The following is a 12,604-nucleotide window of genomic DNA, read 5'->3' on the forward strand; positions in this document are numbered from 1 at the left end:
GAGAGCTATCAGAGTGACAGTCTGTGGAAGAAACTGTTTTTGTGTCAGGTTGTTTTGACCTGATTGTCAAGTTGACAACTTGACAGAAGTGAGTCCTATTGTTACATGACCTGCATTTTTGACTATGACCACTGTGACACTTACAGCTCATATCATTGGAAGCTAAGTCAGTTTCCCCCACTGACATATTACTGAGTGAGCCATTTTTCTCAATACACGATCTTTGTACTCTCATTTATCAGCGTGAAAACTTTAAAAACTATTCGTCCAACTGTAACCTGAGGGTCCACCCCCTCTTTTAATACTGCCAAGTTTACCAGGCTGAGCCCTCTGACTAAGGATCTCTGCACGTGTCAATTGCAGCAGGAAGTGAACTGCTGGTTTGAGACGGATCTTTAAAAAAGTTGTCAACTTTCTTATTGCCAAAGTTGTTACCAACATTACCGTTATGCCTCTTCGTGTAGTGATGCAGGGTCCTGGACCCTGGGGATTCAGGCTGGTTGGGGGAAAGGACTTCGAGCAGCCACTGACTATTTCCCGGGTAAGTTTTATTGTTGGCAGCTAACGTTACATTGTAGTTCCGTATAACCTTACCTGGGCTTGTCCCGACGAAACTTTCATCTGTCGTTGTTTTCTCTCGACTTACGAGGAGAGGCCGATTTTAAACCTAGATAATATGACCTAGTTTGAGCAAGAAGGCAACATTACTTTACAGAGGCTAAGATGATATTATTTACTACTTACTAAATGTATCAGAAGTAAGTAAGCCTAACGTTACAGTGTCGGTTACTGTGGGCTTCTCCTGCACTCTGTATTTTTGCAATAATTAGGCTACTTGTTGCCATCTGTTTAACTCCGAGCCTATTATATCGATAATTGCATTCACATTCCCCCATAGAGACATATTTGAGATGGGTTTTCAGTGTTTAGTTGTGATTAATGGACTTTATACATACAAATCTTTATTTGCCATAAAACATGTTTGACACTCCCTTGAAATTATTGAATCAGAATATTACTCTTCACTGTTCCCTTTGCCTGAGTATAGCTTGGTGTTCCTGTTGTAAATGTTGTTACAGTGGTCTGTCCACTCCACCCATGGAAAAGTGATTAGGAATTACTGGACGATTCCAGAGTCTCTCTCTGCTTCAAGCCTTACCATATTGATAGAGTCTGCCCTGGGACAGTCCAAGTAGTTGAATGAAAGCACCTCTTTGCAAGTGGCTTTGCCTGTCTTTACTGTAAATAATGAAATGTGTAATGTCCTTGGTGGACATAGTCAAACAGTATAGGAGATTAAATGCTCTTATAAGAAATAGATGCTTTCATATTGTTATAAAAGTTGTTTTTTCCACACATTCATGTTTCAAGTTATTTGTTATGTAATGTATTTTATCCTTTTGTAAAGTAAAGTTGATATATGTTAAGCAATATAAAAGAAAAGCATTGCTTTTATAGGTGTCAGATAACATATTATATAGGCTCCATATATATATATATATATATATATTATTATTATTATTATTATTATAGCAATTATAGATTAAGTATCTTTCCCAAGGACTTTTCTTCTGACCCACTCTCTCCTGAGTCACAGCCAGCCCAAATAATTTTTGCTTAAAAATAGTCAGAAAGTTGCTGCATTTAATTTTTTATGTCTCCTGTGATGTAGGTAACCCCTGGGAGTAAAGCTGCCCAGGCCAACCTGTGCATGGGAGACATAATCTTGGCTATTGATGGAGAACCGACAGAGAACATGACTCACTTGGAAGCGCAGAACAAGATCAAGGGATGCATTGAGGAGATGGTGCTCTCCATAGACAGGTAGGATGTAGCAACATGTGCCAGCCTGATCTGCCTAGCTGCAGTCTTGCAAACACTGAGTAATGTGAGACAGCTCAGCCAAAGTCCAGATGTGCAGGGACTGATGTTGTGTTTTTACGTTGTTTTTCAAGGGCAAGTCAGTCTTTTTTTTTTTTTACTGAGAACTTTCGTTTGAGAACTGTATGTATGCTAAGCTGTTTTTAAGTCTGTGTCATGCCAGTGCATTGCATCATAACTTTCTGGTAGCAGATGATTTAATGCAGCAGGGGTGTTGAAATTGACTGAAGCGACAGGTTGAAGCAAATATGTTTGTTCAAAGTAAGAGGGATGTATTGGCGGCACAGTGGATTAAATGAATGAATGAATGAAACCAAGCAAGAGATTTTCTCTGCCATTGCTCTGTTGCATTTAAAGATACAAGCATAAAAACATCGCATCCAGAAACAGAGACAGTTCCAGGCATATTACTTTTAAATTTCGTGTACTTATGCTATTTTGTGATTCCAGCATTTTAAAAAGTGTTTGTCCTTCCTTTGTTCTGCAGGTCAGAAACAAAAATGTGGTCGCCACTTTCATCTGAGGAAGGGAGGGCACATCCTTATAAGATGAATCTTGCATCAGAGCCACGGGTATGTGCCTGCAGGCTCAACATCAAAGCTAAATGTAGAGTTGAACTCTGACAATTATATTAATAACTCTTTAATTTAGACTGAAGTTGGAAAAATCCCATTAACAAGTAGCCATACAGTTTCAGGAAGCCTGCACATGTTTTTTCCTCTGCACAAAGACGTGTGGTTTTTTTTTCCTAATACTGCCAACGATGAAGTCATTGTTTACTTCCCAACAGGGGGTTTCCTAGGAGATGCTAGTTTATCAGCCAAGCATTGATGCAAGCCTCAGATCCTGCCCATTGAGGGGAAAGTTGAGGCCAAAGTATGAATTCATGTCGGAAACAGTGGGATGTGTCACAGCTCTGTGTTTCAGAGGTCACAGATGTTGGAATTTTGCACACACACAGTAACACATGATTCAAGCACTTGTCTAGCAACAGTCATTTTGATTATTATTATATTATTAGTATTTTACTGTTTTACTACTTTAAAGCATTGCTTTGTACTTTTTAGACTTTGCTTACATTCGTCACATTAGTGTTTTTAGATTTGTTGGTGTATGTTAACTTACTCGAAAAGAATCTGGATTATTCTGCGCTTTAAATATCAGATGCTTGAAGCAAGAGCTATATTTGGAGGCATTTCTGTGATCCCAATGTGACGCATTAGCTAGACTTTGGGGGTATATGTGTGCCACACGTTGACAGCGTGCCAGTGTCGTGATGTGTTTAAAGACAGTAGGCTATAATTGGAGCGTAATCCATGGAGTCATACATTATTGTGCTAAATTATCTTTGACTTGAAGTCAAACTAGATGCAGCAGTGGAAGAAGCAAATAAGCCTGTTCTGAGGGCTTGTGTTCAAATATATTTCCAAGTCTTAAATGTTAAGTCCAAAATATTCAAAGTCTTAGTTGCAACATTATTGAAAAGATGGCTTTAAAAACTATCAACCAATTGATAAAAACTGCATGTTTTTACATTAACAAGCATATCCAAACTTTGATCCAATGCTGTCAATAGTTGTGACCACCATTGCATACACTTTGCATGTGCTGCATGTTTCAGCACATCACTTCTTCACAAGTGTCTTATACCTGCAATCACCACCTGAATAAGCTAATTGATTTTCATTAATATTAATTTTTGCAGGAGGTCAAACAGATAGGCTCAACTCATAACAGGAGTGCTCTGCCATTTGCTGGGTCTGGCTCAAAAGTTGTGACCAACCAGTACAACAGTCCCTCTGGTCTCTACTCTTCAGAGAACATCAAGAACTTCAATTCTGCTTTGGATGAAGTTAAAACCATTGCTACAGCTACCGAGCCCAACAACAAGTAAGTTAAGCCTGAAATGACACAACTTTAGTCCTGTCCAAGTTGAGATTGAATCCCAAGGGGGTCAAGATGAAGTCGAGATGCTTTTACCAAATCCACAAAAGCTTAAGTTGCTTGAGTGAGACAGTCTGGAACTTTGACTGCTATTGGTTTGTTATAGGATTACAATGACATTGGAGCTGGGTGACCTGTGATTGACTGGCAATCAGCCATAGCATGCTGCTTGGCTACCCAGGATCTTAAGAGAGGAGCCATCAGCTCCAAGTATTACTGTATTTCCATTTGGCAATAACTGATTAAATCTGTGACGGAGTGTTCTAGACTGAAGTATTTCAATGTAAGATGGGTGATGTGTTTCCTCACATTTAAGTTCTTGTGCTGTGTTTACTGTAGTCTGATTCAAAAGGTATTTGCATTGTTTTTGGACGCCATCACTAAGTATAGCCTTTACACTGATTCTTGATAGATTGTCTTTTTTTTTGTTCAATGTTTTTTTTTCACTGTGTGACAATATTGACAAGAATATATTTAATATTAACTAATCATCAAAAAATTCTGATGGTTGTACATCTAATACATCACAATATTAAGAAAAGTAGCTTTCTAGACGATATTTAGTTTTGGATTTCACCTCTGCTGGGAGGTCTCTTGAGAACAAAGTCAAATAAACCAAACTAAGCAAAAATAATTTTTTGTCTGTTTTGACGTTTTTGCAGCATGTCACTCCTGCTGACAGATTAAAATGTATACACTTGCCTTATAGAGCTCCCTCAGATCCATCACACCCAGGCAAGTGTCCCCCTGTTGCAGAAGACTCAGAGGTTTACAAGATGCTGCAGGAGAACCAAGATTCTGATGAGCCCCCTCGACAGTCTGCTTCATTTAAAGTGCTTCAGGAGATTCTTGAGACAGGTACAAATTACAGCTTCCTCAAAGGGTAGTCAATAATCTCCTAACAATCTTATATAATGTATGGCTTGGGGGCGATTATTTCCCATTTCAATTAGATTTCTCTAATTTTAGTTTTACCCTTCAATCGCTAGAGCTACTTTTCATTTAACTAAAATGTTCCTCCAGCCCATTGTTTTCTGCGTATCCACTTTAGTTCAAGGATTATTTTATATTTTCAATTGCTTTTTTGCAAACATGAAAACATAAAATTACTCTCTCTTTGGAACTATTTGTATTGTAAAACTTATCAACCTAATACTTCAGACCTGTTTCAGAGTGATAAATCAGAAAAACATTTCAATTTGAATCATGTTAATACCACTTATAACTTTAAAACAGAGAGTCATTTTATTAAAATTGCTTTTGGACTCTACTTGACAGCAGTTATACTTTTCAAGTAATTGATCTTAAAAGTTTTAGAAATGTAATGGTGGCAAGACAGCCGCAGGAACGGTTCGTTGCAACCTGAGTGAGTTGAGTGATTCATGACAGATTGACTTGATGTGTCACAATCATATCAGTTTCTATTGGTCCAAAGCTAACATGGATAGGAGTAATGGACACAATATGCTTGTTTCATTGGCGCAAATGGTCCTCATCTGTACCATGCAGTTTTTAATGATACAGCTGCACAATTTTATAATTTAAATGTATTATGATTATTTTGCGGACCCCTAGGCTATGGATCAAGGACACCCAGTTTGAGAACCACTGACCTAGGGGAAGAATTTGTTCTGAAAAAAAAGCTATTGTTCATTTCTGTGTCTGTGTCTATGTGTGTGTGTGTGTGTGTGTGTGTGTGTGTGTGTGTGTGTGTGTGTGTGTGTGTGTGTGTGTGTGTGTGTGTGTGTGTGTGTGTGTGTGTGTCTGTGTCTGTGTGTGTGTGTGTGTGTGTGACGATTGTAGGTGACTCTGATAAACCGTCAGGGTTCAGGAGTGTGAAAGCCCCCTCAACAAAGATTGGGTCATCTGTGGGGAACACAGAAAAGCTACCTGCCTGCGATAAATGTGGATCTGGGATTGTGTAAGTAGTATTTCATGTTTCCTAGTACTGTTTTATAGATAATGTAGATAATGTTTATTCAGCAGAACAAGAAGTGAATCTGAGCCATTTATGTATTCAAAGCTGAAGACAGATCTGGTTTCAATTCTCCACTCAATATTCAATGATATCTTGCCGTTTACATATTTACATTTTTACATATTTACATTTTGTCATAGTCCTCGCACCAACTACTGGTTAGGGCCAGTAGTAACTCTCATAAGCATGTTGAAACTGATCCAAAATACATACATATAATTTGGGGTCATGGTGATGGCACCACCTACTGGTGCACAGCCCATATCACACCCAATCAAGCACAAAGATGGGAGGGCCTGTTCAGAAGAAGAAGCTATACTTTATTAATCCCTGAGGAGAAATTCAATTTTTGCACCCTGGTTTTACAAACACGCTACATAAACATAGGCCCAAAATACACAAATGCACAAACAGGACCCTATGGACATGCATTAATGGAGAGATGTCGGAGTGAAGGGGCTGCACATGGACATGTGCCCCAAGCAGTTGGGGGATTCAGTGCCTTGCTAAAGGGCACCTTGACAGAGCCCAGGAAAGTAACTAGCACCTCTCCAGCCACTAGCCCCGATGCCATGCTTTGTCCGCACCCGGACTTAAACGGGCCACCCTCCAGTTCTCAAGCCAAGTCCCTACAGACTGAGCTACTTTAATTATAGTTGATCTTCTTGTGCCTTAATTGTGGACCAATGATATAGGCCCAAGGTTTGGTTGTTTTTGCCAGCTGCAACTGTGTTGTTATAAGTTTAGATCACGTGTTTACCTTTTTCTTGGTTAATGTTAAATAATAATATTGTTTCTGTTTCGTGGATGATGCAGGTGCGGGAAGTGGGGTTGCTGAGGGTGTTGCAGCACCCCCTAAAATCAGACACAATTTAAACCATCAGTTAGTGAAAATGTTTAAACTCATGTTTCTCCCTTTTGGCTTAAGCTAAAAAACTGGTCTTATTGTTATGTAAACAAACAGACATTTGAACCATATACCTTACTGTAAGTCGATAATGTTATTATGGGATAAAATCTGATGTTCATTGTTTTAAATAAGTTTTTCAAATAATAATGGGTGTAAAGTTGGGGTGTCAAAATCATTCTGTCCATGTACTGGAGATCTAACCTTTTACAAAGTATGTACAGTAGCTGATCAAAGTGAAATAAATCCAGGTCATGAACAAGAGTCTGAACAAACTACTAGAATTTTGTGTTGATCAAGTTTAATGTGATCTTCATATTTCTGCTTCAGGGGGATGGTGGTAAAGCTGAGAGACAAGTTCCGTCACCCAGAGTGTTACACCTGTACAGACTGCGACATCAACCTGAAACAGAAGGGACATTTCTTTGTGGAGGAACAGATTTATTGTGAGACGCATGCACGCGAGCGAATGACTCCACCTGAGGGCTACGACGTGGTCACTGTCTTCCCAAAGTAGAGTAATCACTAAGCTCAGCCCCAGACTGCACACCAATAAGGGACCCTGTCATAATCCAAGACAGTTCAAGCGTTAGCCTTTGCTGCTCAAAGAATATAAAATGCTCTTCTCTAGCATTCTGCTTCCATGCAGTCACTGGTTGTCAGGACATCTGAAAAAACCCATCTTTTAAAATGTTGATTTGCACATTAACTTTAAGAAAGAAAAATCTATGAATACAATGAGATGATGCCATTCTTTTTTTCTCTCCCCTAAAACATGTCTCTACTAATGGAAGCTATTGTGTTTATATATTTTCTGTCTTTGTATATGTTCATTATGTTCTTTAAAATGATGAAAAACAGTAAAGACAAATTGCTTTTTAACCCAGCATAATCGTTTTTACAGTTTTATTAAATCTGCCTTATTTTATGCAGCCAAATGTCAAAAAACACATTTCAGTTTATACCAAACAGATATTTTAGCTTAAACAATGCTGTCATCACATTCCAGAACAAGATTTCTCAATAGACAGTTATGGCTCACTTTGGAAAATACTTTTAAACAGTAGTTATGAACAAATTCTGTTTTGTGACACTTTACCAAGAACTTGGTTAAGTGCTTTTAAACGAACGATTCCACACAGAATGTAGAAAATGCTGCTAACCAACCTGCCAGCTTTCAACCCATAAAGCGCAGCAGTGCTTGACAGCCTTCTGTGACACGTGACTTGTGGTCAGTCATAAACAGTTCCTCACAACAAAATGGACAATATGTAAAGTCATCCATGTCAACTTTTTTAGTTGGGGTCATTTTAGCCGCAGAATGACTTGTAACAAAAGCTAACAGGCATATCAAAGAATTGATCTCTTGCTGAAATCTTACAGCTCATTTCACAAGTTGATATTTCAAAGTCAGCGGAAGTGACGTAGCGAGATTCTATAAGTGAAACCGAGTCCCATTCCGCTGATGAAACACTTGTTGGGCTACCCAAATCGGATGTCACCGGTAGGTATCCCGGCGTCAGTCCATGTTGGTCGGCCATACGAAGAGTCTCGGTCAGAGCCCAGATATAGTTGCGGGCGAAGCGCAGAGTTTCGATCTTGGTCAACTTCGCGTCTTCTGGCAATGCTGGCAGGATGCTTCTCAGCACATCCAGTGCGGAGTTCAGGTTGTGCATGCGGTTGCGCTCTCTGTCGTTTGCCTTCATTCTGCGCCTGCCCTGCTGTCCAGACGTCTCACATGTGGTTATCTGTGTTACAGTTTTCCTCCCCGAGGGTTCACCTCTGATAAAAGTCAGCATCTTTTCTCCGCAGTCCTCTGACGTGTCACCAACTTTATTCACGGGGTTGCGAACAGAAACCCCTCCGAGCGTCATTGCCTCTATTGATGTGCGCAGGTCATTGGGCGCACACAGTACTTTAGAAGGCATCCTGTGCAAATATAATCAGAAATGATTAAGAAAACAAATGCATAACCATAAATTTAACATAGCATTTACCTGTAGGCTATTTTAAGGAATGAATGTCTGAAAGAGCCATTTAATCAAGGAAGCGTTAAGACCTTTCCTCATTTTACATAAGCTTCCAGCATGTCTATTATGTGTGCTGAAATTATTATTTTTTTAGGTCATGGAAGTGATTAAAAATAATGTAGTTGCCGTGCTTACTTGAAAATGTACTTGGAATATCAAATAACAGAATAAAAAGCGCCAGCAGGATAATTATATTTGCACTTACTGAACAGCTGATAACTGGATAAAGAGACAGCCAGTTGTCCTTGTGAATCTTCTGTTGTAGATGGAGGCACTAGAAATCGTATATGAGGCGCTGACAGTGCGGGACGGATGCGCATCTCTGCTAATTTATAGTGCCTTTTATCTTATCTTTTTGCATGGTGGACGCCTGAATCAATAGCGCCTGTCCAGTGACCAATCAGGTTCCAGGCAGCGCGTCCAGCACCCTACCTCCCCCACCCCACGTTTTCATTCTTCACAGTGTTGAATATCTTTAAGTATTGTTTGGAATTTTCAATCCAATACAGGGTTTGGTAAAGTGCTATATATGTATACCGGGTCAACCACAACCTTAATCAAAGCTTTTTCACTGATAGACACCGAATATCAACCATTTATTCGCAAAAGACTGCCTTAGAACTATATTTTAATATTAGGGAGCATTCGGGACCACTGCCGTTTCGGACCTGCTTATGTGAGGATCATATTGACGCTAAGCTGAACTGTGTTTTAGCCTTTTAACTTTCCGCCAAAGTGCAAGAGCTAAAGTTTCATAAGACAAAAACTCTACCATAAACTGAAGAAATAATTCATTACATACACAGAAGACATAAACTGTACATATAGAAGACATAAACTGTACATATAAATATACAGTTTATGTCTTCTGTTTACGCAGAAACAATTAATCATCCATATCCAAACGCTGGTGTATCCCAGATCACTGTAAGAATGAGCTTTGTAAATGAGAGCAGATGGCTCCTTTGGACGGTCTTTGTAACTTGTTTTTAATTCAACAATGAAAATGTCTCATCGTTAATTGCGAGACACAGACAAGGTCTATACATTAGCTTGCTTGCTGTATTTCTTATGCGCAGGCTCGTTGGAAAAACATTAAAATATAATGTGTTTCTTCCCATTAATAATAATTTAAGCGCGAGGTACCTTGGGAAGCAATTCATTATATTTTACATTATATTTTAATTATTTTTCTTAAAGTTCAATATCGAAATCAATTACTCGAAAACTCGTAATGCCGCATTTTACGCACTCAAAATATTGGCACCTGCCATGCAGTTTACTTAGTAGTCATGGTAACTTGGCACACTTGCTTCTTAAATCAACATCAAATATATCGTACTGAAAAACTGAGGTCAAATATATGGCATCTCCGCTATATTTTGTCATATCCATTTTTCATTTGTATGCGTATATTGCGCGATCTGATATGGTTGACATTAAAAAACTTGAGCTGCGCAAGTTGAAAATGTCTTTAGTGCCCAAAACTATCTTGAAGAGTAACTTAACTTTATTGGTTTAGAAAATCTGGTGTAAATCTATGGAAATATATTTCACTGGCACGATGTTTTGGACAAACATTTGCTTAATGCGTTAGGGCGCAAAGCTCCGGTAGCTGGATAAAGTCAATTACGCATGGAGCTAGCCTACAAAGAGTATTAGAACGGGTAAAACCTGTTGTGTGAGCTGACCGTACAAACGGTCTTGTTGTTTGTCGCAACAATAAAAGCTCTATTTTTTTTTTTAATTCGACCTTTCATGTGTGCGCTTTGATATCACCAAAACATGTTCACTATTGCCACAACTCAGTGACGCACAACATTTTAATAACAAACTTTATTTTTAGTAAGTTAAAGATTACAACATTATGTAAACACGTTTCAGCTCTGTTAGGGAGAGAGGGGAAGTGTGGTAAAGCTCAAACATAATTTACAATTGCCAACAAAGGATTACAAAAAATCTCTCCTGTACTTTCTGTCTAAATATGTGTTTTGGGAACAATCTGATAACCATATGCTTTCAATAAACTGGACAAATACAGTAGTGAGATATGAGATGGGGCCTTGCTGTTATAAAAGGCACGAAACGTCTAAAGTAAACTGAATATTACCACTTTACAAATAATCATTGATGCCAAATCCATATTCTGATATCATGGACAGGTGTGCGTTTTAAGAAGTCTGTCTCTCCTTGATTTTTATCAGTGTTTTGTAGTGTCCTGCTTGTTATGCAAAGTATAGGCAAACATAAGCGCACTGTTGCTGTGGAAATAGCAGATATCAGAGCAGAAAAGTAATTTAACAATATTTAACAATAAACTGTGCAAGCTCCAGGGCAGGTGATACCTGCCTGATGCTCCTGAGTAATACTTCCTCGTCCACTTCAATTTTGCTTATTTATTAAACGAAATCTATTTATTATTATTTTAGCAAACAGTGGTACCAGGTGGGGCTTTATTTTCGTCCTCAGCTTTTTGTTTGAAGGACGTTTTGAGGGGGGCAATCAAAGTCCAACAACTCGCTGACCAGATTGTTGTCATCCCAAACTAGCAGCGAAGCCATTCAATGTGCCCCCCTCCTCTCCTTCTTTCTGGCAAAGCGCTGCTAGGAGGGGGGGGGGGGGGGGGAAGAAAAAGGAAACTTCTTCAAGAAAGAAAAACATCTTAAAAAACATTTAATTGCAACCCGGATGCCATATGTACACCTCTTGTGAAACCCCTCCACAATGTGACTGCCTTTTAAAAAGTATGGAGTGCGCCTTGGAGACGTGTGCGCTTTTGGAGAGGTGCGCGCGTCGTGAACAGAATGACCCCGAACACACTTTACACAAGAAGTAATTCACTTTTAATGTGCTTTGGAGTTTCCTTTCACAAGCAATACATTGTACGCACTCACCTCAGCTTTTGAAGACAGTGTACACCAATTACAGTGGAATAGCTGTCTTTTGGAGACAGTCTGTCCCTCTGTTAAGATAGGATATTTTAAGCACGAATATAGTTGTGGCTGCAAGTCTCATCCTTTCAACAGCTTTACTAATGCAGAATGGGTTTTCGCCCCCAATACCTTGTCTACAATGCTAAACCTCATGTTCATTAGTGGCTCTTTGCGGCTAGAAAAAACATGTGGGGCTGTTACACAAATTGATTAAATCTTCAGAAAGAACGGTATCATTAAGTCTAAGTACATTTTGTATGTATAATTTTGCCATTGAGGTTAGAATATAGACTTTTCCATAAAAATATCATAAACCAGGAGGTGTTTCTTAGGCTTTTTATTCGAAAGTATCTAAAATCCAATCGTGTCGCATTATCTGTTTCCTGTCTGCAAAAAAATGTTTGGCATATATTCAAAATCTTATTCCATTTTTAATTTACGGCATTGACACCAAGTAAGTAGATCATAAACAACTCAACATTTAAATGACTGGTAACCCTTTAACTGTTAGTGTGGACCTTCATTCTTCGCAAAACTTTTTTCAAAACAATTAGTGAACTCAACAGAGAAATTGGTTGTTCGTGTAAAGAAAACTCTTGAGTTATCTTTTTCAATTTTATCCCAAATAATAATAATAATAATAATGCAAGCCTACATTTACATGTTTTTTGTGCAAAGTGAGTTTAGTAGGGCGGTGATGAAAACATGAGAAACTATCAAGATCGGTTTAATCACTGTGGACTCAATAAGAACCTGCCTTTATAAGGAATAATAACCACACACACGTCACATCACATTCTAGCCGATCACTATAGGCTGCTGAGTTATTGTCTCAAAAACGTCCGTCCATCCTCATAGGATTGGAACGATTTTGAGAATTACAACAGTTCTTTAGTTGTTCATTCTTATGGTATCAAACAAGCTGCAGCTT

The 12,604-nt window shown here is 38.7% G+C and overlaps 1 protein-coding gene across 1 annotated transcript; it reads left to right on the forward strand.

Moving 5' to 3' along the window:
- The first annotated feature begins 334 nt into the window (after positions 1 to 334).
- Positions 335 to 7,592, forward strand: pdlim1 (PDZ and LIM domain 1 (elfin)). The gene is made up of 7 exons (XM_069658433.1): positions 335 to 541; positions 1,673 to 1,824; positions 2,369 to 2,453; positions 3,587 to 3,771; positions 4,535 to 4,683; positions 5,629 to 5,746; positions 7,041 to 7,592. Exons 1-7 carry the CDS (start codon positions 449 to 451, stop codon positions 7,225 to 7,227), a joined length of 969 nt encoding a protein of 322 aa, XP_069514534.1. The 5' UTR covers positions 335 to 448; the 3' UTR covers positions 7,228 to 7,592.
- Positions 7,593 to 12,604: the final 5,012 nt, after the last annotated feature.

The sequence above is a fragment of the Semicossyphus pulcher genome, unplaced genomic scaffold, assembly GCF_022749685.1.
Source record: "Semicossyphus pulcher isolate SPU_LCO1_2020_fin unplaced genomic scaffold, fSemPul1.0.p SCAF_12, whole genome shotgun sequence".
Lineage (NCBI taxonomy): Eukaryota > Metazoa > Chordata > Actinopteri > Labriformes > Labridae > Semicossyphus > Semicossyphus pulcher.